This window comes from Pithys albifrons, chromosome 10 (genome assembly GCF_047495875.1).
Source record: "Pithys albifrons albifrons isolate INPA30051 chromosome 10, PitAlb_v1, whole genome shotgun sequence".
NCBI lineage: Eukaryota > Metazoa > Chordata > Aves > Passeriformes > Thamnophilidae > Pithys > Pithys albifrons.
The window spans coordinates 28,911,478-28,936,862 of record NC_092467.1 but is presented as its reverse complement, the minus strand read 5'-3'; the positions used below and the strand labels follow the sequence as shown (position 1 = coordinate 28,936,862).

Below are 25,385 nucleotides of genomic sequence, written 5' to 3'. Positions count from 1 at the left end.
ATCCCTTATTGGGAACAAAAAGTATCCTTGAGCCTGCTTAGAGAAGAGAGATGAAAACAAGTGCAAATGTCAGTTTGACATGATGCAGAAGACACATTCCTCCTACCCCTATAATTAACAAAGGCTGGTTGAATATCACAGAAGTAACTGCTGTTTCTTGTTCCTTCAGACTATGGAGGTGAATGATTTCACTTCCACAGTGGCTTGCTTCATGCGCCTCTCTTGGGCTGCTGCTGCAGGACGCCTGGACCTCGTGGGAAGTAGTCAGCCAATAAAAGAGAGCAACACTCTGTTTCCTGCTGGGATTCGAAACAGACTTAGCAGCTCAGGTAGGCTAACTGTATCTCTAAACAAGGCTAAAGAAAGCATTTGGTAGAATTTTAATTGAACACTTTGGAAGCTTGAAACTGAATTCATTGGATGAATTCATTTGATGATTCTCTTGGGTCCCCTCCAACTCAAGATATATCTCTGAATTATATGTTGTACATTCTTGTTGCATTTGGAGAAGTTTTTTGGATTGCAGAGAACTGACTGAAAGCTGAAAACATCTGAAAAAATATAATGATTTACAGCACTTGTTCATTTCTAAATGCAGGAAGTAACTGCAGTTCAGGAAGCGAAGGAGAGTCAACTGCGCTGCACGCTGGGATCTGTGTGAGGCAGCAGTCTGTGTCCACCAAAGATGCTCTGATTGCTGGAGAAGCCTTGTCTCTCCTGGTAACCTGCCTTCAGCTACGCAGTCAGCAGCTAGGTATGAAATAGAACTGGATTGTTTGCTGCTTGGAATGTAAGTCAGGTGGGAGAAAGCTTTTGGAGACAGTCAAGGTAAAAAAAAATAACGAGAAACTTCTAGCTTTGTTAGCTGAGGCAGCTTAAGTTAAAAATACAAAATTTCATTAAAAAATACAGGGATTTTTTGAAACAATGCATATTTTGCTGTGCCTTAGCAAAATGTTTTGGAAAAGTTGACTGACTGCCAGTATATAAATATTTGCACTGGCTTTGAAGTATGTAATTCTGGAAGTGCTACTGTTTGCATAGATAGTGTCTAGTACTTGAGTCTTTGTGTACAGGATGTGTAAACATTGGTGGTGGAGGGAAGTGCTGTTACATTGTCGTGGCAGTCTGTGAGGAGGGAAGGAGATGGAGAAGTAGGCAAATACCCACTGCTGCTTTTCAATGTTGATGGCAGGAGGTCCTCTAGGTCCTGTGGAATTTTAATGCAAAATAGTAACTGATTATTTTAAAATCCTGGTACTTTTTATTTTATAAAGGCCGGTACTTTTCTCTTCTAGGATCTTTTTACAACTTGCCCTGTGTTGCTGATTTCATCATTGATATACTGCTTGGATCACCAAGTGCTGAGGTGACGGTCTTTCTCTGAAAACTTTACATGCTACTTCTGAAATGTGTGTGCTCTCATAATTTCATGTGGTCTGAACACAGAATTGTTCATTACAAATATTCCCATAGTTAGGTGTTGGAATGAATAACCTTTGTATAATTGTTAGTAATTCTGGTATCTAGTGCTGTGTTGATAGAAAATGCATAGTATTATGTTCTTTAGGCTTGTTGATATGATAGAAAATGCCAAGTATTACTTTAGACTGGTTTCATTCATGAGATGCACAGAACTGTGGTGTGGATAATCCAAAGAAAATATTCTCCTTTTGATGAGACAAATTCTGTACTACTAGCACTTTAGAGAAAGTTTGAAGTAACTTTCATCTCAAAAGATTTGGATAAGATTTAATGAACTCTTATGAGCTTTCAAAAAATTATTCCCAGTGTCAGAACCCTCCTAAAATTCATTCTTTGTGATTTAATTATGCTGGATATTTTAAAATCTAGAGATTTTCATGCTTGCTTCTTTTCATTATGTGTCATCTATTTTGCATGAAGTCGTTGCATCTTTCCCCCTTATCTGAATTTATAATTTGTGTTTAATAAAGCATCAGAGCTTTTCACTCAGTGATAAATATGGATTGCTCAATCCCTATAAATGGAGAAACCCTGCCTGGTGGGTGCAGTCTGGTTTACACAAGCTTTTCAATGACTGTTTTTTTCTGTTAGATTTCTAACTAACCAGGAGTGGGGGGTTTTGTTGTTTTTTGACAATTACACTGTTTCAGATTCGTCGTGTTGCCTGTGACCAGTTGTACACCCTTAGTCAGACAGACACATCAGCTCACCCAGATGTGCAGAAGCCAAACCAGTTTCTCCTGAGTGTTGTTCTTGGTGCCCAGCTGCCTCTTTGGTCACCAACCAGCATCATGAGAGGAATCAACCAGAGGTAAGTCAGATGTGAGTTTACTGAGGAAGTAAATATGACACATTTTGAATGAGTAGCTCTGTGGAATCTTTGAGGCACAAGGACTTTGCAAGTGTTGAAATAAGACATCCCTGCGATTTCTAGAGGAGTAATTGAAAAGTTAAAGCGTGTTGTTGTTTTATTTTTGTATGATAACTAAGATTGTTATGAGGTGAGGAAAGAAATCAGGATTAAATGTTTTTCATAACATTCAGAAGTTGCTGTTGGGAAGGAATTTTTTTAAAGCTATACCGTGTGCATGCAGAAGCATATCATAGCTATTTTGGGTTAGATGGACAGAGCACACAGGCCTTAAAGGCCACTGCTTAGAGAAAAGTTTATGATTTTAAGGTAAACCTTTCTCCTATTTGTACCTTTTTCAGACTTTTGTCCCAGTGTACAGAATATTTTGACCTGAGATGTCAGTTACTGGATGACCTGACATGTAAGTATGTATAGACAGCTGTCATTCTGATTGCAGCATTCGAGCATGTCTTCCTTCTGTTGACAGGATGTAGAATTGCCTTCACAAAGGTGTTACTACACCATGAACTTGGTGTGACCTGCCAGTGTTAATGCCTGGCATGGTCTGTTCTTGACATTGGGTAGCAGCAGTAGCTCACTCCTTTTGTGAAGTGAACCAAGTTACTTGGTGGAAGGTTTACTTTGTACAGATTGGGTGCAAAACTAAACCATTACCAAACTGTTTGAAATCTTTGTGTTCATATTCTACGTTTCCAGAGCTGCTAAATTTTCTGGATTTTCTTTTTCTCTTACAGCATCTGAAATGGAGCAGCTGAAGATAAGCCCAGCTGCCATGTTAGAAGATGAGATCACCTGGCTAGACAATTTTGAACCCAACCGCACAGCGGAGTGTGAGACCAGTGAAGCTGATAACATCCTGTTAGCAGGACACCTGAGGCTCATCAAGACTCTCCTTTCACTTTGTGGGGCAGAGAAGGAAATGGTTGGTAAGTATTCCTTCTTACTCTAAATTGACTAATTAATGTGAATTCTGCATAGCACTAACAGATGACTTGATCAGCAGACCGTACAGGTGAAGACATAATAATACATGAGTACAAGTAATACAGAGCTATAAGGAGTAATCTGATAGTCATTTTGACATTTGATAAAATATTTGGTTATGGGGTTTTTGTTGATAAGTGTTCTAACAGTAGATGTGGATTGCTGTGTTACAGGTTCATCTTTGATTAAGCCATTGTTGGATGATTTCCTCTTCCGAGCATCCAGGATTATTCTGAATAGCCATTCCCCAGCAGGCAGTGCTGCAATCAGTCAGCAAGACTTCCATCCAAAGTAAAAAATTCTTTTTTTAATGTTGAGGTTTGTCCTATATGTCATGAATGTAAATGTGACACTGAGGCTACAGATAGTAGGATTTTATATCAAAGTTGGAGCAATTATCTGTATTTCCTACTTAAATGTCCAAATAGCACTTTTGTGTTTGTGACCCAAAATTTTTGCTTTTCTGTACTTCCAGTCTGTGCTTTGTTAGATCAGTGATGAACTGCAAGCACAACTGAGTGCTAATTTTGTGAATCCAGAGAGTATTTCTTTAGTTCATCATCACTTGGGAAGTTGGCTAAATTGGAGTACAAGCTGGAAATTAACTTCTGAAGCCCCTTGTAAATATGAATCTCAAAAGTTCTACTGTTGTCTTTTTCCCTTCTCCCTATTCATTTTGTAAAAAAACTAACACCAAGCAAGTATCCTTTCACCTGAGATGGCTGATAACAGCCCAGAATATATCAAATGGAAAAAAGAGTGGACTTTCTTCTTCTTGTCACAGCTCCTTCTATTATGGCCATACAGTATCTGAAGGGGTGGGTAAATTAGCTCATGTGCAGTTTTGAAGTGCTGCAGCCGAATTGCTTACATTGTGCCAAGTAGTTGGTGATGGAGTTGGATCAGACATATCCTCACTGCCTTTCCACAACCCAAAAGAAGGTTCCAGTGGAGTATTTAGCAACCCCTGAACTGAATGTGACTTGATAGAGCTTAGTGTTTTGCTCTGGCTTTGCTCCCTTGCAGTTCATCTCAAGCATGCTCTTTTGTTTGCTTAAAGTAAATAAAACCTTTTCTGTAGCCTTTAGAAGAAAGGGCTAGTGTGTTCAATGAGGAGCTCAGTGGAAGTGTTTTGTACTGGTCTAGCTCATCTTGGGTCTTAATGTCGTGTCTTGTAGCCAAGGGAGTTACCTGGTTTAGATCTTTCAAAGCTTCTCTCCCTGTGAATAAGTCATTATGTCTCCATCAGTGTTACATGAGACTATCTGTTAGTCCTCAGACAAACCACCAATTCTGTCTCTTCCTTCTAGGCACCTATTTTGCCTTGTTACAGGATGTTAACAAGTGTATCCATGTCAGTAAAGGGAGTCTGCTTTCCTTTGCCACTCTGCTGTTTCAATTCTTCCCCATTCCCCTTCCCCAAGAAATTAAAAAATAACCCTCTGCGGTCCCTCGGGAGTGTTTTGTTATTTAAAGTGTTCCTTTTGAGCATTAATTGTCGCTAGTTTTGAGTAATAAGGCTTTCTGAAATTAGAAATAATTGAGTAATCTACCAAATAGATCTCAGAGGTGATTTTCTTTCCAGGTGCAGTACAGCAGACAGCAGATTGGCTGCTTATGAAGTGCTGGTAATGCTGGCTGATAGCTCACCCTCCAATCTCCAGCTTATTACGAAAGAGCTGCTTTCTATGCACCACCAGTGTGACCCTGCACTTACCAAGGAGTTTGATGTAAGCAAGAAGCCTTTTCTTATTTGCATTAGCATGGTTTGGAGTATTGTGCATGCTTTACTTTACTGCTCCATTCATTGAATTTCCATGGTCTTCAGTTTTAAATGACAGTAGGCAAATAAGAGTAAATGCAGGCCCAAATGCTTCAGTGGGTTTTTGTCTGTTATTATCCAAATAAGAAAGAAGTGTTTCCTAAATATCACACATGTTACTATTTATTATTTTAGTTTTAGGCTATTTTCAACAGTTTTGTGCTATGTGTTAAGTATTTAAATGACCAAATATAGCACCCTTGCAGTCTTGAAGAATTTATATTCTGGGTTTTCCTTTAGATTGTTCTTAACAGCTCATATATAAGGGAGAATGGTTTTAAACTGAAAGAGAGTTGGCTTAGGTAGAAAGAAGAAGGAAGAAATTAGGAAGAAATTCTTCCTTGTGATGGTGGTGATGCCCTGGCACAGGTTGCCCAGAGAAGCTGTGGCTGCCCCATCCCTGGAAGTGCTCAAGGCCAGATTGGACAAGGCTTGGAGGAATCTGGGATAGTGGAAAGGTGTCCCTGCCCATGGCAGGGGAGTTGGAACTTCATGGTCTATAAGGTCCCTTCCAACTCAAACTGTTCTGTGATTCTATGATATAAAGGTGATTATAAAAGCTCTTGTATGTTGTTGGAGTTCCATGTTTTTAGAACTTACTGGGATGAAAAATGTATTTGTCATTCTAGTATCTTCCACCAGTGGATAGTCGCTCCATTTCAGGATTTGTGGGACTGAAGAACGGTGGTGCTACTTGTTACATGAATGCTGTCTTCCAGCAGCTGTATATGCAGCCTGGTCTCCCAGAGGTAATTGCTTCAAAATCCATTAAAGTCCTCTTTTTGGAATTACTTCCATTTGAACTGCAAGTTAATCTTAGCACTGTTTGTAAATTAAGTGTTAAAAAATCAACTGTGTACTTAAAATATATATATACACAATAACTTATATCAATTATATGTTGTAGTGTTGTGTGTCATGACAACTTACAGTAATAATTTTACCACGAAATAATAAGGTTATTTGTTTCCTTCCAGGCCTTGCTTTCCATTGATGATGATACAGACAATCCTGATGACAATGTGTTTTATCAAGTTCAATCTCTTTTTGGTCATTTGATGGAAAGCAAGCTACAGTATTATGTACCTGAGAACTTTTGGAAGGTATTTTATCTTTTTCTTCAGAATAAACAGCTTTTCTACTTAAAAAGTAATAATTTATTCAGGCTTTTCTTATTGAGGACTTTGTAGAGATAATGTAAGTCCTACTTCAAAAGTCAAAACACATAAAAATAACAAATGTCTTATAAAAAATTACCTTTTTTAGGGATATGTATAAGGAACAACCACCTTTTTCTATGTATTTATATTTCATGTAGATTTTCAAGATGTGGAATAAGGAACTTTATGTTAGAGAGCAGCAGGATGCTTATGAGTTCTTCACCAGTCTTATAGATCAAATGGATGAGTACCTCAAGGTAAACATTTCAGCAATTTCTTTCCTGGTTCATAAGCATCTCCTTGGTACCTTTTTTCTCTTTCTCCTTTGAACTCTAGAAAAGAAGGCAGAGAGCCATTTGGCTTCTTTTATAATCTGCACAGTATTCAGAAGTTTTAAATTCCTATTGGTTTCTTGGTTTTCCACTCTGCAATATATCCAACTGATGTCTGACTTTACCTCTCCAACAGAAAATAGGAAGAGACCAAATATTTAAGAATACTTTTCAAGGAATCTTCTCTGATCAGAAGATCTGCAAGGACTGTCCTCACAGGTAGTGTTAAATTTGGTCCATTAGTTACCAAGTTATGTGCTCCCTTGACTACTAAAATATGTAGGTTAAAAAAGCAATGCCAAGTAGATGTATGCGCCTTGTGAGCATCACAGCTGTGATAGCCGTTGGCCTAATGCAATATTCTTTCCTAAGCATATCTTGTTACTGTAGGTTGGGTGGGTTCCACTCTGTCAAGGCCTTGACTGTTTTATTTCTTGAATTTAGGTATGAGCGTGAGGAAGCCTTCATGGCTCTCAACCTTGGTGTGACTTCATGTCAAAGCCTGGAAATATCACTGGATCAGTTTGTTAGAGGAGAAGTTCTGGAAGGAAGCAATGCTTACTACTGTGAAAAGTGCAAAGAAAAGGTATTGGTTCTGTATATATATGAAAGAAGGTTCACCTGTAGTTTAGTATTTTCTTGAGCATTGCATGGTCACGGAAGCCATGCTTAGGTACTGCCTATTCCTGCTACATTCAAGACATAACCGAAAGATTCAGTCCCTAAATTTATGCAGATAGCTTTCTTAATTTCTGGTAATTCATATTGTAGACTGAACATTTAGAAGGATGGCAGGATATTCAAATATTCTATAAATATAAATATTCTGTAACTAATAAATATTCTATAAATTCTATATAAATATTCTGTAAGTTAACATATTTGGATGCATTATAGTCATCCTAAGGTCATCCTGTCCCCTATGGCTGTATTGTACATTTCGCGTCTGTAGAAGGATGCTGCAGAATACCTGAGGTGTATAGATAGAGGTGATATTCTTGTTTCTTTTTAAGAGAACTACAGTGAAGCGCACCTGCATTAAGGTCTTACCAAGCCTGTTGGTGATTCACCTGATGAGATTTGGCTTTGACTGGGAGAGTGGTCGTTCTATTAAATATGATGAACAAATCAGGGTAAGAAAATGTTTCTGTATGGTGCTCTCCACAACTGCTTTGTGTAGTGGACTCTTACCCTTTCCATTCATTTTTCCTGCTTTCCCCCACGTTTTGATACAGAAATTTTGAGTATGATCATGCTATAGAAAGTAAGTGATTTCCCTTAGAGCTTTCCTTGTCCACAACATTCTCGGAAAATTCCTTTCAGAAAACAAGATCGACAAAGCTCTTTAAAAGCATTTTATTTTTTACCCACAGTGTCATAAGCATAAGAAGTTGAAGTGCCATGTTTTCCTTTGGTGTTCCCAATGTGGAAAGCATTAATACAATTCTCATAAAACTACACACATGTCTTGGTTAATCTGAAAAATCTCTTTGAACAGTTTCCCTGGATGTTGAACATGGAACCTTACACTGTGTCAGGGATGGCTCGCCAGGACTCATCCTCAGAAGTGGGGGACAATGGTAGAAACACAGACCAAGGAGGTGGAGGCTCCCCGAGGAAGAAGGTTGCCCCAACAGAGAACTATGAGCTCGTTGGTGTGATTGTTCACAGTGGCCAAGCACACGCAGGGCACTACTACTCCTTCATAAAGGACAGGAGGTAAGGGGCAAGAAAAGTCATGTGGGAGGTTTGAGAGCTGTCTAAAGACTACTTGTTTTGGGAAGGTGTAGTGAACCATTTGGAGCTGTGTTGGAAGCTCTCTTCCCTTTTCTAACACACAGCCTTGTGAGTGTTAAGACAACACAAAAATATGGGACATTGTAATACAAAATTCTCAGCAATTCTTATGTACCTCGTTTGCAGTTTGAGGGCTTCTGTTGCACATAGTTGTAGGTGATGTGCTTCTCATAGTTTTCATCAAGCTTAATTTTTTTTAATGGAACTTTGACACAGACTGCACTGAGCTTTCTACTTCCTGTCAAAACAAATATGAGTTCAGGCTTGTCGTTTCTAGGGTATTCATGATGGTTCATTTTTTTACTAAGAAGTAACTTTGTTTCTGTTCTGTCTTGATCACAGAGGATGTGGAAAAGGAAAGTGGTACAAATTTAATGACACCGTTGTCGAAGAATTTGATTTGACTGATGAAACCCTGGAATATGAATGTTTTGGTGGAGAGTATAGACCTAAAGTCTATGATCAATGTAAGCAGAAGTACAAATTGATTTACAGTAGCTTCATATTTCATACTGATTCTCACTAGCAGTAGAGCTCAGTCCATTATATTTACTTTGAGTTACTCGGTCTAATAACCCTTCTGACACCGTTTTTTCCTAAAGTCTTCCCTTTACTGAAGGACTTAAGTTTATATATGGCCTAATATGAATTGAACTATATTCACTGTTGTTCAGCACTTTGTAGACTTAATAGCAGAGATTCAAAAGTAAAATGACATCTCATTAAAATATTTCTTAAAAAAACCCAACTACTAAATAGCTCTTATTTAAGGCTAGTGAAAATGCACAGAACTGGTGTAGCATCGTATTGTTAAACTTTTCAATACCTTAGTGAATTTATTCAAGTACATTTACAATACCCACTTGTTTCATAGTTCAGATAATTATACATTTAAAATACACATGTTTAATGCAAAAATATTTTAGAATTCAAGTTTTTTTGTGATGCACCAACACAGAATGATGTTTGGATCTGACAAACGACTTTATGCTGCCACAGTGTATATTCCTTGCACACCCAGTTTCCCTTCCATGTAGGCATGGAAAAAGGTACTAAACTTTCAGGGGCCTTTGTTGAATGCCTTTTCTCCCACCAGCCAACCCCTACCCCGATGTGCGGCGGCGCTACTGGAATGCCTACATGCTGTTTTACCAGAGAGTGTCTGATCAGAACTCTCCTGTCCTACCAAAGAAAAGTCGAGTCAGTGTTGTGCGTCAGGAAGCCGAGGACCTCTCCTTGTAAGTTCCTCTTGTATCTGTACAGGTTCCTCTTATGTTGATATCAAGACCTCTCTCCATAACTAAGAAATCAATAGCTCCTGTTGAAGAAAGGAATATACTGACCCCTCTGTTGTTTGCATTTGGTTTTTAAGCTGTTTAATGAACAGTCATTTATCATGTTCATCATTTCCATACTGCTGTCACTATTGCAGTAAGAAGTCCAAGCTGACTGACAGCCTCAAGAACTATATTTAGACTGTCATCAAATTTGCCTTAAGATCATTTTGGCTGCACTGATATTTTAAACCTAAACTGTAGATTTGTTGTAGGATTTCATTATTCATGCTGAGCTTGTATATGTTTCAGATCTGCTCCATCATCACCAGAAATTTCACCTCAGTCATCACCTCGACCCCACAGGCCCAACAGTGACCGTCTGTCCATCTTGACTAAGTTGGTTCGAAAAGGAGAAAAAAAGGGACTTTTTGTAGAGAAAATGCCTGTGCGGATATATCAGGTAGAGCACCCTGAAAGTGGCAATGAAATCCCCCTCATGAAATTGTAGCACCTAGGGAGAGGAACACAGTAACTTTGAATGTCACCTGGAAGTAATTCCCTTCTTGAAAGCAAAGGATTCTGAAATAAAGTTACTAACACGCTACTAAGTGGCGTATAATTGTAAATTTTGCTGTCCCTTCTCACAAAATTGACCCATCATTCCTTGCTTTGAAGAAGCTGCAGGCAAATTAGTGAAACTCAAGATATGGGAGCAGTCAGCATGCAAGCAGGGAGAGAAAAGCAGAGAAGGTGCTTCATTTGAAGTACGCTTGAAGAGTAATGGAGATGATGGCAAATTACAGTCATCCTCAAGTTCTTGAGTTCACAAGAATATAGAAAGCAGAGCAGCAGTGAGAGAAACCAAAACCCAGCTGTTTCTTGTCTATTAGCTTATGTAATACTGAGTATGTTCTCAAAGGAGAAAACACAGATATTGAAGGCATCCTTGCAAGTCAGGACTGAAAATGGAGGTGTGATGGCATTGGTAGAGCAGTGAGAGAGTGGTGGAACCTGGGATGCTCTTGGTCTGCAGGCATGCAACACTGGTCCAGCCTTCTAAACACACCATCCTGCTGCCCTGCCCATGTGCAAGACATCCTGCATCACACACACAGGGAGAATAAACTCTGCAGGCTCTGTCTGGTCTCCACATGGGCTGTATCAGGGCATCAACAGTCACTTTAGGCATTCTTATATCTGGCATTGCATTATTAGAATGAACAGAATTTGGCTCAAATTTATTGAGAGTCTTTCAGCAAAATCTCATTTGAAGAAAGGTCCTGACATTTAAACATCTTATTGTGACTGCAGCTTGTAATTACAGTAGGGCTTCTTCCTCTGTGCATTTAAATTTGCTAAGCAAGGCTTTCTGGTTTGAGGGATGTTCTCTTGTCTTTTTTATTAAAAGCAAGCTAAAAATAGAGCTTATCTGCAACTTCTTCCTTTTTTCTTTTCTCTTAATGGCCAGGTGATTAGGTCCCTCATCTGTGGTTTTGTAATACCCTTGAAAGACAATCATTGGTTTTATACAAATCTTCAAAGTCTCCTGTTTGTATTTTTACCTCTGCTGAAGTAGTGATTCAGAAGGGAACAAAATTAAGTTTGACACTGGTTTTTAGACACCACACATTTACATAAAAGATACAATTTTCGTTAGAGAAGTGTATTTTGACAGCTTTTTTTTTCCTCCTTTAACTTTTACAGATGGTGAGAGATGAAAACTTGAAATTTATGAAGAACAGAGATGTATACAGCAGTGACTACTTCAGTTTTGTTCTGTCATTAGCTTCACTGAATGCTGTAAGTACTTAGATTTTAATCTGATGAGCATTCGGAGTATGGTGGATAAAAGGGCCATCGAAGCTATTTGGGTCACAGCCAGGAAAACTAAAAGAGAAGGATTGACATGAGTTGACTTTTCCAGACAAGGAATTCCTTGTCTTCAATAACTTTTCACACTGATGGTAACATCTACCTCAAAGCAGACTCCAGCTTCCTGTTCTAGTAGTTGAAGAAATGTTATTTTGCCATAGTAAAATTTATTTAATAAAACATACTTTTTATAATGGTGCAAACTGAGCTCTATAGGAACAAAAATTCCTCTCCATATTTGAGTGTTAATCACCTCATAGTTGATAGACTTTAATTGGAAATACAGTTTCTTAATTCAATTTTTCTGAATGAAGTAATAAACAGCATTTATTAAATGTATGAAATCCACAGATCTAGTGGACCTTACAGCAAATTTATTCATATTCTGGCATATTTGTTAACTAGAATAGTCAGCACTGGAAACTGATTTAGCACAGAAAAATAGTTTATATTTTCCAAATGAAGTAAATAATTTGAATAGAACATATGAGGGTGTTTAGAGACAGCATATGTGCTGCAGGCACACTTCTGCTCTGGACTAAATGTGATGTTTCTCTCAGACTAAGGTAAAGCACCCTTATTATCCGTGCATGGCAAAGGTGAGCTTACAGCTGGCAGTGCAGTTCCTCTTCCAAACCTATCTCCGAACCAAGAAGAAACTCAGGTAAGGCCTTGGTCTGGGTCCTGTAGCAACATATTCTGAGGTTTTTAGCACCTGGATATACTGCAGGTAGTACAGATATTCACAGGAGCAGGAATATATTCCTGCTTTCCATTGGAATCCCATCACAAAGAAATCTAGGAGAAGATCATGTTTTTCACAGTTTGCTGTCCATTATTTCAGTGGTAGTAGTTTGGTCATGGAAAGGCTTTAATGGATTTAAAACCAGCAAGTTGTTCTAAAAAACTTCTCTAAGTGGTTTTGTCTTAAGCCATCTGATGTATGTTGAAGTAAAAATTCTTTCTATTTGGCAAACAAGAAATACAGTTTGGGTTGTGGTTTTTTTGTCTTTCAAGGATTTTTTTTCTCTTTGATTACTGACAGTTGTCCCTGTTTTGTTAAAGGGCTGATACAGAAGAATGGATTGCCACCATAGATGCACTGCTCTCCAAAAGCATTGATGCTTGTCAGTGGTTAGTTGAATATTTTGTCGGGCCAGAGGGCCGGGAGCTTGTAAAGTAAGTACTGGTAATTCTGTCTTGTGTGTTTTGTGTCTCATGTATGGAAAAAGCTTCCTAAGAACGTGATCTGGCCTATACTGATGTATTCCGCAAGAGCTGACTGTGCACATGGTTCAAACACACACTTTAGGGGTTTATTTCTAGTATCTTCTCTGATTTTGAGGCTTTCTGAGTAATTCTGAAAAATCTAATACAATAATGCAATGTACGTGGAGGAGGATGCAGGTGTGTAATGCATTCAAGGAATGCCTTGGAATGTGTTTAAGTTTGCCTAGTCATTCCTGCAAGTGGTGGGAAAGGAGAATATGGTGAAAGTGTTTGGGGTAAGGTAAGGTAAGTACTTACCCGACAAAGATCACAGATGAACTGCAAAGAATTTTTCTTGACAAGCTAAGGATGAGCTAATAGGTGTTTTGAAAACATCTAAGGCAAATTTTTGGCAATCTGACACCATTAGACAGATGAGTCAATGTAAAGAAAATATTGTCGTGGAAGTTGCATTGAAAAACAGGGTCCTATGAGAGCCTTTACAGATTTTTTTGTTATTTGAATAAAGAAATATCAAATGATATTATAGGCCTTACTAGTGATGTGCAGGAAAATAAGTTAAAGCTTATCTATAGAAATATATGCGCTGTTAAAAGAATAAATGAAAAATACCACCCTTAATCATAGCAGCCGTGTGAACACATTGATTTCAGTTCTCTTTGCAGCTTCACCTTTTATCTTCCAGGACTTTCCTCCTGGAATGCAGTGTCAGAGAGGTGCGAGTTGCTGTAGCCACTATCCTTGAAAAAACCCTCGACAGTGCCTTGCTTTATCAGGAGAAGGTTAGTGAATGTCACCTCATCACCAGCAATCCTCTAGGTTGTCTCTGCCTGGTGGCTCTTGCTGTGTTTGCAGATGGCACTGTGTGAGGTGTAAATGACAAGGTGAAAGGCTTTTGTCTTGATTCTGCTTGTTGCTCTTCATTTTCTGGAATAGGTTAGTGCTTGTTTGTTCTTACCCAAGGAGGTAACATGCTGCAGTAATTCCCCAAGTTTTAAGTTCGAAGTGTTACTTACATACAATTCTGACGGATTTCAGCTTGTCTTTTGAACTGCTACCACATATCCTTGTAATAGTTTGGGACCCTTTTCTTAGCATTTATTTTCTTTCACCGATTCTGATCTCAGCTGAGTATTTAACTGGTTCTCCTTCCTCACTCAGTGAGAAGCTATAACAGTACTAACTAAATCATCTTGTTCCAGACATACAAGTATGGTTCTTGTTAAAGGCTTCATTTTCTGTTAAAACTCTGATAAATAAAACACTTAGGGTTTTTAAGCAGTAGACAGTTCTTTACATAGAAATTAATATTTTTTTCTTCTTCACAGTTAAAAACTCTACATCAGTTACTGGAGGTGCTACTTGCTCTGCTGGATAAAGATGTACCTGAAAACTGTAAAAACTGTGCTCAGTACTTTTTGCTATTCAATAACTTTGTACAGAAGGTAAGAAACTATTAGCTTTTTCATGCTTATTTAAATTTTAAAGGACAGTTGTAAAACAGGTAGTGATCCTTATTTATAGAAGGTCTAGCAGCACTGTGAAACTCTTTCAGAACTTTTATTAGGGTTTTCTTTTTAAATAAATGGCTTTGAATATTGAATTAGGATAAAATCACACAAAAATATGCCAACAAAGTATACCAATGGAAGATGTAATTTCCAGAGCCTGAATTTTGGGGTTCTGTTTTGAAGGATTGTTTGGGGGTATTCTTAAACATATATATATAATTTTATTTTTTTTTTTAAAAATCCAGCATTCAGGATTTTTGTCCCATAGGAAGCAGAGTAACTGACTAGACTGTACTGCTTACCACAATATGGTTTCCCTCTGTTTCCCCATTCTTTTTTACTTTTTTTTTCTTATATGACATTTATTTTGTACTTGTTGATTCTGATCTAGTGTATATGTGTTCTCTATATAATGAAACAGCTCTTCAGTTCTTACCTTACTGAGATATTATGGAGGTTTTAGAGTGAAAAATGCAGGTTTTAACCTGGTGCATTTTACTTTTGTTCCTCTGAGCACTAATCCTTTATCTGCAGAGGAAAGTAACTTCTTGTTGTCTAAACAGCAGGGAATAAGGGCTAGCAGTCTTCTTCTCAGACACTCTGCTCTGAGGCACATGATCAACTTCCTCCTCGGCCCCAACCGGCAGAGTAATCAGGTAAGGATGTGTTATGCTGTAGTTTGTCCATCCTTGTGTTTATGATGCTGAAATTAATTGTAAATGCTTTTCATGTGGTAGGATAATCCTTGGGTTATTCTATAAACTTCATACAAGTCTTAGTCTACCTATGTGTAGTTAGCATGGAAATTACTGTTCTAGCAGAAGTGAGCATCATGGTTTTGATAATTAAATTTTTGCTCACTCCAGAGTATTACACCATGGTGGTGGACTGTAAGGACATTGTTTTGGCTTAACCACAGTTAACTGAATCAACCTGAGTTAACTGAATCTCTCTTTGGCTTAAGCAGAATCGCAGGTGGAGTTCTGCACAGGCACGTGAGTTTGGATATCTTCACAACACTGTAGCACTACTTGTTTTGCACTCTGACGTCTCCTCACAAAGAAATGTTGGTAAGAATTATGTTTTTATCTTGGTAACTTTGCATTTCAGTTACTTTGACTGGGAGTAACTTAATATCAGTGAGGAAAATAGAAAACTTTGAATTTTAGCAGTAATGGTTGGCATACCTTTGATTACTTTTTGTTTTACTGTAATGTGTTAAGAGGCTGTGGCAAACAGATAGTATTACAGTCAGGGAGTATGTGGGGTATGGAAATCTTGATATTTATTGTATCTTCTTCCCTCCCACATATGCCTAAAAAGTCTTTCCTCATGTGAGTGAATCAAGCTGTGTCGTTGGCTGAACAGACTCACAGCCTAACAGTATTTTGCTTACATTTGTGCTGTCTTTTGCTAATCTGAAGGGGAGTATTTAAACTGAATGGCTGAATAACACACAGTTAAATCTCTCTTAGTTATTTCTTACAAGAGGCAGAAATATCCAAATAAAGATAATAAAGGATTAAGTGAAAATCTTCAGTTTTCTGAAGGAGGAATTGAGTTGAAACTTATCTTTTTAAAAGAGTAACTAATTTCTCTCTAGGGTTGAAAGCAGTCAAAAATCAGGAAGTAACAGAAGAATTATGGACATTCTGAATATATTGAATGTGCAACAGTGATTGGGACTAAAACTAAAGCTCAGGATACTGGTAGTCCTATGCACATTTTGATTTGATCTTCCTGCAGTTCTTTTGCCTGTTGTCACTAAAGTAAATGACACTTCAGTGTGCAAGAAATTGTTACTTGGAGTGGTAACGTAAGAGCTGTAAAACTAGTTGAGATGAATGTTGAGATTAGAGATGGTGCCAGATGAACAGCAGTGTCTTCAAGGTGTGTTAGAACAAACTAATCTATTAGTGGATTGTTTTTGTATTTGCTATTATAGCTCCTGGTCTCTTTAAGCAGCGTCCACCTCTAAGCATCACTGCTTCGGGGCCGCTTTTGGCGCTCCATGAAGAAGTGGAAGCCTTGTTATTCCTGTCTGAGGGAAAACCCTACTTAATGGAGGTATCTGTTCAAAATTCTACCCTGCTTGAACCTAGAAGCTGATCTGATATGATTTCTTTGTTGCATCCTTGCATGAAAAACACTGAATATTAAAAAAACCAGCCAGCTCGGGTGTATGTGCTTATTATTTTGAACCTAAAGGCTCCTTTGGTTTCTTGACCTCTTCTAGTATATCCCTAAATTTAAGAGTCTGGATTGAGAGTTTATGCACAGTTTGCAAGTGCCTGTGCATCTCTTTGCCATGTTAAAAGGAGATGATGACTTGAGTCTCTCTGACTTAATGGATCATACTTGACCAGCTGGAGGTGGGCAACAGGAGCTGAAGGAGTGCTGAGAGGGCAGGGCTTCAGCCTCCTGGCCCATGCAGGTGCTGGGAGGAAAAGCTGCATCCATCCTTCCTGGAAAACACCAACATTCTATTGCAAACTGATTTTCTTAAAAATACTTGTATGGCTGTGTCTGAAATGGTTTCATTTCCCTTAGGTGATGTACGCGCTGCGAGAGCTGACGGGATCGCTGTCGGTTCTCATTGAGATGGTGGTGTACTGCTGCTTCTGCAACGAGCACTTTTCCTTCACTGTGCTCCACTTCATCAAGGTAGGGAGATCACCAGGGTAAGCCTTTTGCATAAGTCTTTCTCCTAGGCTTGGGTGATTCTGTGTCTTGTGGATGATAATGGCACTGGGCTCTGCAGAATAGTCAGTGCAGTTTGTTGGGTTCTGAGTGGTGTTGGAGGGTTTGAGCTTATTTTTAGGCTTTTACTGTTTAAATCACCAAATTGTCACAAGTCTGTAAAGGTATCTTGTAATTCTTTGCTTCATCAACATATTTTCCTGTCCAAGTAACTTTTTATTTCTTATATGCAGACCCAACTGGAAACTGCTCCACCTCATGAACTGAAGAACATATTCCTGTTACTCCATGAGATACTGGTAGGTGGATGGTAAAGACTTGTACAGGATAGATTTTGTATAGTGTAACAAAAAAAGTCAGGCCTGCATTGGTAATTTCCACACCCACATCTCTTTTAATCCCTCAATTTGGAGTTTTTATTACTTTTTAAATTGCTGTCTTAATAATACAGTGATGCATGAAACAAGTCTTACGTGGTTTTCATGTTGAGGTGATTAAAACCATTCCATAGATTAGATACAGGTATCAAACACAACGTATCTAAATCGATCTTTTCCTTTCCTAACAGGTTATTGAGGACCCATTACAAGTAGAGCGCATCAAATTTGCCTTTGAAACTGAAAATGGATTAATAGGCAAGTAAGCCAGTGGGTGAACACTCCTGTTTCCTACTGACCTTGATGTTGGTGATGGGTTCATATCATGCCCTAGTTTCTAATCTTCCAAAACTTTTACTTCTCAGGGAAAACAGCTTTACACATTTGATTTAGCCACCACCACAAAAAATGCTCTCAAAACCCTAAAATAAAGATTAGAATATTCTAGTGACAGCAGACTAGAAAGGAATTGAATTGGGAAAGAGAGCTAACTTATTTAAATAAGAAACAGATCAGGGTGTATGTGTAATGTGGGGGGGGGGGGAAGTACCTTTGATTAGCATAACAGGAACTGTGTGAATCCTTAAAAATTAGTTTTTATTTCTTACATATCTCAAGAAATTTGTTTGTTTTGTCAGGATTCTAATTACCATAAAAAGAAACTGGTTCAGCACAGAAGGATGATTATACTAATACCTGCAGCATAGCCTCATAGTATGACAGGTGGCTCCCATTTGTTGCTGCTCATACAAAGTGTTGTCTCTCCATTTGATACAGAAACTTTTCTGAAGTTACTAAAACATTCAAAAGCAACAGAAAAGTCCCAGAAGTGATGAGAGCTTATTTCATGTGCACCAGGAGAAGAGGCTTTGTGTGTGCAAGGGAAATGTGGGGTAACCACCTGGTGCTCGGCATGCACATAGTGCAGCTTGAGCAGCTCTTTCATAGGTGTTTGGATGAGAAGCTGCTTCAGGTTGTGGCTTTCACCTTCAGTTGTTTTGGAGTCTGTGTTAGTTAGAAGGAATATTTAGCTTTGTTCTTTGTTTCTCTCTTCAGTGCTCTTCTGTTTAGTAGTTTCCATGTGACTGATAGAAGTGAATATGCAGCAGTGTAAGAATAGCTAAGCGGTGGTTTTAAGTTCTGCATAAATTGGTCCCACTTGGACCAATTCTACCCTGTAACTTGGGCAATACATGACCTTTTCTCCTCTGCAGAGGTGAGGTGCAGATACTCAGTTGGATTTTTATGTTGAAGGCATCAAGAACTGCTCTGAGTTTTGGGAGTTGATGTTGTAGTTTTACCTTGTTCCCTCACAACAGCACCGAATACCATTGCTCACATTGACTAGTTTTAGTCCAGGAAAGGAAATCAGCAAATAGAAGGTTTTGGTGGTTCTTAATAGTATGTTTATGCATAATTTGCAGTACAGCAGTTCTGTAATTTTAATCATCTTTTCTGCTTCAACAGTGTTAAAACTGGCAACTTACAGTTCCTTACCAATTTTTGCCAGCTTTGGAGGTTACACTGCAATGTTCCTTTCTGACTATGGACAGACTAACTTTTGAGTAGCAGATCTGATTGTGGCAGCTCCGTGAAAATCTTTATGCTTCTCCTCAGTCGAAGAATTTTATTAAAGGATGTGGAAATTCATGGTATAGAAAAATTCCTGATAGGGATGGCCTGGGGTTTTGCCCAAGTCTCCCTTGGAACAGTTTCGTGGCTGTTGATTTCTGCTATGCTTGTTTGTGTGATGAAGCTTTAAACATTCCTCTAGCTTTGCCACTTTTGGTCCAGGTGGAATCTCATGCTGTGGTTCATTTATAGGGGTTTTAAACACTTTCTTTTCCTTCAGACAAATGTAACCATAGTGATTATCTAACGTAAAATGGATTATAGGGAAGAATAACTGCATTAGAACTCTTTAAAATTCAGGTACCGCATTTGAAAGATCAAAGTGAAAATGCAGTAATTCTCTTTTTAATCCAATAGAGTTGTGGAAGTACTGAAAACTGCCAGCAGTGTGTTTAACACAAATACTTATGCTAACATCTGTAAAACAACTTTTACCACCCAACTTAAAATTTTATCTTCATGTTTTTAGACTGGCTGGTATATAGCAAGCTGAATTCTGGTTTTTTATCCATATGTTTCTCTCCCCAGCCTTGATGCACCACAGCAATCATGTGGACAGCAGCCGTTGCTACCAGTGTGTCAAGTTCCTTGTTACTTTGGCTCAGAAGTGAGTAATTCAGGTTTCAGAGTTTAACCTCATCCCTGCCTTAGACCATCTGTGACTCCTTAGCCTACTACTGTACTATTTTTGATCAGCTTTATCCTTTGTTACTGGTACTTAAAGATCTTGATAGTACATGTGTCAACATGAAGTAAAATCTTCACTTAGTACCTGAATGGATTTCTCTGATAACAAACAATAATTTCTGTTTATAAAGGCAAATGTCATTCTGCAGATCAGGAGCCTGACATTAACACCAGATAAACATAAGGAAACTGTCATAGATTTTTGAAATACTATGATTCCTAAATTCTCTTTGTTTAGTTCTTCTTCTGAAATACATGAGGCTGTGTGGTTGCCTGCTTTGTGTAATTTTTCTAGACATTATTGCCCTTGCTTATTCAATTAATAACAGGGCTGTACAGTTTAAGTCAGAGTTTGCAGTGATACCAGTGCACACAGAGAAGCCTTTGTATTTTTTTATGTTAGCCAGAATGCCTTGTCCCTGACTAATGAATATAATTTCAATTCCCAAGGTGCCCTACTGCAAAAGATTATTTCAAGGAGAATTCCCACCACTGGAGTTGGGCTGTGCAGTGGCTACAGAAAAAGGTAATTTGGCTATTTGGCTGTAATAGAGAAACTGTCAACTGTTTACAAGAAGAATGATGAAATCACCATCCTCTACATGGCTCTCTGAGATGACTCTAAAGACAAAATACAACTATTTCATTTTTTACAATGTCAGTTTGGATGCAGCTAAATCTGATGCAATGCAAGGACTCCAGTGGCCCCCATGTTTTTCAGGCATAGATGCATTTACAGTGTATAAAACCAAGTGTGAAATGGTCATAATGATTATTCCTTGCCATGTGGGAAGCTTCAGTGTCACTATATTTGTGTGAGAAGGCTTCACTGTTTTTAAAATACTGGTTTTCCTTTGCCTGTGTGTTGGTGCCAGAGAGTGTGTTAATGAGTGGATTCCTTGCAGAATCATCACAGCTTTGCACAAAGCACAGCTGTAGACAGGTACAACTTTTCTAGTTTTTGTTTTTCTCTCTAAACTTAGCATTGGTTGGCCAACTTTAGTAAGTGTCCAAGGACACTTTGGAAACCTGGAGCTCAGCAGAACTGGCCCAAACAGGGCTATGCTGCATCTCACAGAACGGCGTGTACAACTCCATAATACCCCAACTCCAGGCTGACTTTCTGTCCTGACAGCTGCTACTGACAGGTCTGGATAGTCCTGATGTACCCATTTTTACTTTCAACTGGCTCATGTATACCCTGAATCCACCACTTTTCAGCTGGAACTCCATAACTTGGACACATGTGCAAATAAAGGGAGTTGGGTGCTACTTTTCAGCTGAGTAGCAATAACCTCTCTGGCAGTTGTGGCTGCATATAAAGTGTGTGCTTGTCTGTGCCCCAGATCTCCAGCTTGTTGCCAGAGGATTCAGGAAGCTTGTTCCAGACTTGGTAGTTCACCCACCCTCACAAGTGGTTTGGGCTTTACACATGTAAAGATCATATGGCAATTTTTTGGCTCTCTTGGCTTTTTATGCAGATGTCTGAACATTACTGGGCTCCACAGAGTAATGTGTCCAATGAAACATCCACTGCAAAAACCTTCCAGCGCACTATTTCAGCACAGGTATGTGTCAGTCCTGGGAGACCATGTTAAACCTGCTGATTTCCTTTCTTGCTTTCCAGTTACCATCTCTGGGTTTGGCAACTTCATTCACCATCCCTGGGAGTGTTCAAAAAGCATGTGGATAAGGCACTTGAGGACATGGTTTAATGGTGGACATGGTGATCTTAAAGGTCTTTTCCAACCATAACAATTCTGTGATATCCATTGCACTTGAGACTACTCTTCCTTTAGAAGCTCAGACCCTATGGTTGTTTCTGAGATACCAGTCAATACTCACAATTGCCTGTGGTGACCCAGCTCTCTCAGTACAGCAGCTTTATTTTTTTAGAATTAATTTTAAAAAAATATGATTATGAAATGAAGGGATCACCATGGCACCTGACACAACTTAAATATAATTATGAAGTGAAGGGATAACTGTGGCCCCTGACACTCTTTTGGGCTATTTTCTACTCAGGACACACTGGCTTATGCCACAGCCTTGCTGAATGAGAAGGATCAGTCTGGAAGCAGTAACGGGTCAGAAAGCAGTCCAGCCAACGAGAACGGGGAGAGGCACCTGCAGCAGGTAAAATAAGGGCAGGTTCACCTTCTGTTGTGTTGCTCTGTGACCGCTGGTTCCTGGGGCTCAGCTCAGAACCATCACTGACTGTACACACAAGTAACATGCTGTTGCCTTTCTCTCCCCATCCTTTATGTGTCAAAAGGGCTCAGAGTCTCCTATGATGATTGGTGAGCCCAAAAGTGACCTTGATGATGTTGACCCATAGAGGAGATGCCTATGAACACAAGAACAGATCAACTCAAACATTTAATGCCTGGTACCTACTGGAACTGGAGTCGTGTTGCTTGTGCCTGGGAGAGCAGTGGCTTTACAGGACCAGAGGCAATGCTGGAGGAGGTTGTTTCCCTGAAAGCTAAAAGCATTTTTTAGCCATGAAGGCTTCAGATCAATAAATGCTCTAGAAAACTGCATCTTCATCTGCAGTAGCTTGTGACAGTCCAAACACCGAAAAAAGTGTGTCAAGAAGATTTTATCAAATACACAAATGCTAGTGGTTGAATTTTTATGTGAACATTAAATGAGTGAATGTAAAACTGTTGCTTTTCTGTGATGCTGCAAAAAAATTCTTTTGGTTTTTATACAGGAAAAAAAAAAGAAACAGACTGCCCTTATGTATGGAGGGCAAATTTTTAATCTTTCTGATAATATTGAAAAGGAATATTCAAATTTCTGTAAAGATGTGTGATGGCTTACATTTCATTGTAAAATATTAGTTAAAGAATGGGTTTACATAAGGACTTCTGTATTTAATATGTCTCCCTGCTACTTTGTAAAGCCCTCGATGAGATCGGCAAGATTGCTCCATAAGGAGAGTGATTCCTTATGGAGTGGTTTGGTTGAGGAGCTCTAGAATGAGTCATCTTTTACTGGTACCCTTCTGAAAACCCTTCAGACAACTGGGAAGGGCACCAAAAAAAGTTTTGTTCTCTAGGTATACAAGCATTTATTATTCAAGGATGTTGGTGAATTTTAAAAAAAAGTTAATGAGTAGTTTAATAGAAAAAAGCACTTTAAGAAGGAATTCTGTTGCAGTTTACTCATTAAATTTTTTTTATCTTTGGAGACATATTGAATAAAATGTAGTCTCAGTCATGGATCTGCAATCACTTGCTTATGCTTTGAAATTACTGAGAAAGTTGGTATTGGTTGTATATGATGAATAATTCCTTGAGTGAGCTGGGAACACTGTTGTGCAGATTTTATAGCAATTGTAACACGGGGAAAGAATGAATTGGCTTTGTTTTTTCACTTGACCAGGCAACGTTTAAAATATCACAGCTCTTTTAATTTGCTCACAAACAACTGGAAACCAGTTGGGGTGATCTGAGCACAATTTTGTTTTCCATGTCAAGTGCAGTTCAGTGATTTCTGGCTCTGGATACAAGTTTCTTTTGTGCCAACTAACTTCATCTTTTGTACATTGTGTTTGTCACATTTTCTGCACTGCTTTTTGCCTTTATTTATGAATTCTGCCTTACTTTAAAGAAATTATATAAACAAACATGCACAGTAATGGGGGACATCTTAAGGAGTGCCTGGGTACCTCCAAAATAGATAAATTTGCCAAGTTAAAGGCACAACCAGCCAAAAAGTGCCTTTTTTGTTTCTTTTCACATGCTGTTGCCGAAACACAAAGCAGCAGACAGCTTTTCACTGTTGTGCACTAATATTGAAAGTAACCAGTCATTTCACTGTTGGAAGTAACCATCAGATCTGATGTCAGCTGTACAGCTTCCTAACTTATTGTGGGGTAAGAGAGCCGTCGTCACGAATTGCACGTGCAAAGTAAGGGTGGCATTGTAGTGAATCTCCCTTTCTTTTCCAAACAACGTCTTCATAGACACATGGCAGACTTAGCATTTTATAAATGTTTCTGATGATGCGCTGGGACATTTTAAATGTGATGTTTTAAATTAATTTTGAATAAATCATTTCTTACGGATACCCTTTCTTCCTTCCCCCATCCCTATTACATTGTTAATGGCTCATAAATCTCCCCAAGAAGTCAGTATACAGCAGTGATGGTGATGGAAGAAGCTGATAATGTTCCTATGGGTTGGCACCACTTGTCACTTCAGGTTCCTGTTATTTCCTATGGAAACAACATCCTCGATAACTGCAGGCCCCGGGAAGCATTGATGGGAGTTGCATCAGGATTGGCTCATCACCACTGTATACTTGAAACCAATACAAACTTTTTCATCGTTCTGCTCATGCTTGTACAAAGTCAATGGTTATCATTTGCAATAAGATGATACTCGGTCAATTATTTTTGTTTCCAGCTGCTGTCATTTGAACCTGCTGAAGATTATTTTTTGGAAAATAGAGTTCAACAAAAACTAGTTTTTGTGTAAATTGTGATGCATTTCTATGTTGTAATTTTTACTGCCAATCTTTTTGGATGAAAATGTTTTTATACAGCTTACAAAATGTTTGGTGAGGAGTGGCCACATCCTGGCTGTGAGCACGGGGGGGAGATACAGTCCAATTAATGCATAGACATTTGGCACTGGAAAAAAAAGGCAGTCTTGATGAACAGTCTCGGGATTCCTGGTCAATGGAATAAAGTTATTCCTTTCACAGAAAACTAGTGTAATCTTTAGACTGTGCACACACTGCTACACTCTTGTCTTGCTGATCCTCTTATCTTGAAACTCCTTAGGCCAGCCCTGCAGATGATAAGCTCTGAGAGGGTGCCCTGATTGCCGTTTGGCTCCTGTCCAGAGTAAATGGAAGCAGCTGAGCGGCCCCCAGAGCTGTCCTTGTGCTGGTGCACTGTCAGATTGATATCTGTGTGCACCTTACCCTGACCTTCTTAGCAGAATGACTTACCCTGGCCATGCTCGCAGCCGCAGATTAGAGCACCTTTTGTGTGTCAGATCCCAGATTTGTGGTGATCTGGGCATGCATTCATCCTGCCTCTCTGTGGGAATGAAGGGCAGAGCTGGACACACAGCAGTGCCATGGAGCTGGTGTTCCCCTGCTCCCCTGTCTGGGAACCAGGACAGGCTGCCATCCTGCCTCTGCCTTCTGACAGCCTTTGTCCTCTGCTCTGAGGGCAAGGACTTTGACTTTTTCAGCATGACCCAGGCAGTGCTCTCCCTTGGCAGTACCAGTCCTGGAAGTATGGGATGGACATTGCAAACTGCTGCCGGTCTGCCCACAGCCTCCCTGAGATCAGCACAGCTCTCCTGAATGTGAGAGGCTTTTCTGCCTACCCACGTACAAGATGCTAAGTAAGGGCTAATCTTTTAATATTGTTTCCTTCCACCAGGCTTATGCACGCTTGAACTAAGCTGTGAAAGCTTTGTCTGGCTTATCATGCATGGAACAAACTCACGTCTTCTGCTGGATCCTCCCCTCTCGCAGGGAAGTCAGCAGAGCTGAAATACCTGGTGCATGTTTTGAGAGTTACAGCCTAAGAAGCCTGCTGAAAAATCACCTGCTGTGTCAGAGCTGGGGAGCTCTCAGACTGACATCCCTTTTCCTTTTCTGCCTCTTCATGAAAAATT

At 39.1% G+C, this 25,385-nt stretch overlaps 1 protein-coding gene across 2 annotated transcripts in view; it reads left to right on the top strand.

Moving 5' to 3' along the window:
• USP24 (ubiquitin specific peptidase 24) overlaps positions 1–24,215 on the top strand; it is a 62,601-nt gene extending 38,386 nt beyond the window's left edge. For both annotated transcript variants that reach the window (XM_071565872.1, XM_071565871.1), the window contains 34 exons: positions 170–329; positions 599–754; positions 1,299–1,369; positions 2,136–2,296; positions 2,698–2,759; positions 3,094–3,285; positions 3,517–3,634; positions 4,929–5,073; positions 5,795–5,914; positions 6,143–6,268; positions 6,484–6,582; positions 6,794–6,876; positions 7,102–7,243; positions 7,671–7,790; positions 8,156–8,376; positions 8,797–8,921; positions 9,551–9,692; positions 10,041–10,191; positions 11,436–11,531; positions 12,164–12,267; positions 12,669–12,782; positions 13,519–13,615; positions 14,162–14,278; positions 14,908–15,000; positions 15,312–15,414; positions 16,290–16,411; positions 16,895–17,008; positions 17,278–17,343; positions 17,613–17,679; positions 19,582–19,660; positions 20,191–20,266; positions 21,222–21,308; positions 21,766–21,876; positions 22,016–24,215. In XM_071565872.1, coding sequence (XP_071421973.1) covers positions 170–329; positions 599–754; positions 1,299–1,369; positions 2,136–2,296; positions 2,698–2,759; positions 3,094–3,285; positions 3,517–3,634; positions 4,929–5,073; positions 5,795–5,914; positions 6,143–6,268; positions 6,484–6,582; positions 6,794–6,876; positions 7,102–7,243; positions 7,671–7,790; positions 8,156–8,376; positions 8,797–8,921; positions 9,551–9,692; positions 10,041–10,191; positions 11,436–11,531; positions 12,164–12,267; positions 12,669–12,782; positions 13,519–13,615; positions 14,162–14,278; positions 14,908–15,000; positions 15,312–15,414; positions 16,290–16,411; positions 16,895–17,008; positions 17,278–17,343; positions 17,613–17,679; positions 19,582–19,660; positions 20,191–20,266; positions 21,222–21,308; positions 21,766–21,876; positions 22,016–22,078 — 3,903 coding nt within the window. In that variant the 3' untranslated portion in view covers positions 22,079–24,215. The remainder of the gene's footprint in view (positions 1–169; positions 330–598; positions 755–1,298; positions 1,370–2,135; positions 2,297–2,697; positions 2,760–3,093; positions 3,286–3,516; positions 3,635–4,928; positions 5,074–5,794; positions 5,915–6,142; positions 6,269–6,483; positions 6,583–6,793; positions 6,877–7,101; positions 7,244–7,670; positions 7,791–8,155; positions 8,377–8,796; positions 8,922–9,550; positions 9,693–10,040; positions 10,192–11,435; positions 11,532–12,163; positions 12,268–12,668; positions 12,783–13,518; positions 13,616–14,161; positions 14,279–14,907; positions 15,001–15,311; positions 15,415–16,289; positions 16,412–16,894; positions 17,009–17,277; positions 17,344–17,612; positions 17,680–19,581; positions 19,661–20,190; positions 20,267–21,221; positions 21,309–21,765; positions 21,877–22,015) is intronic.
• Positions 24,216–25,385: the final 1,170 nt, after the last annotated feature.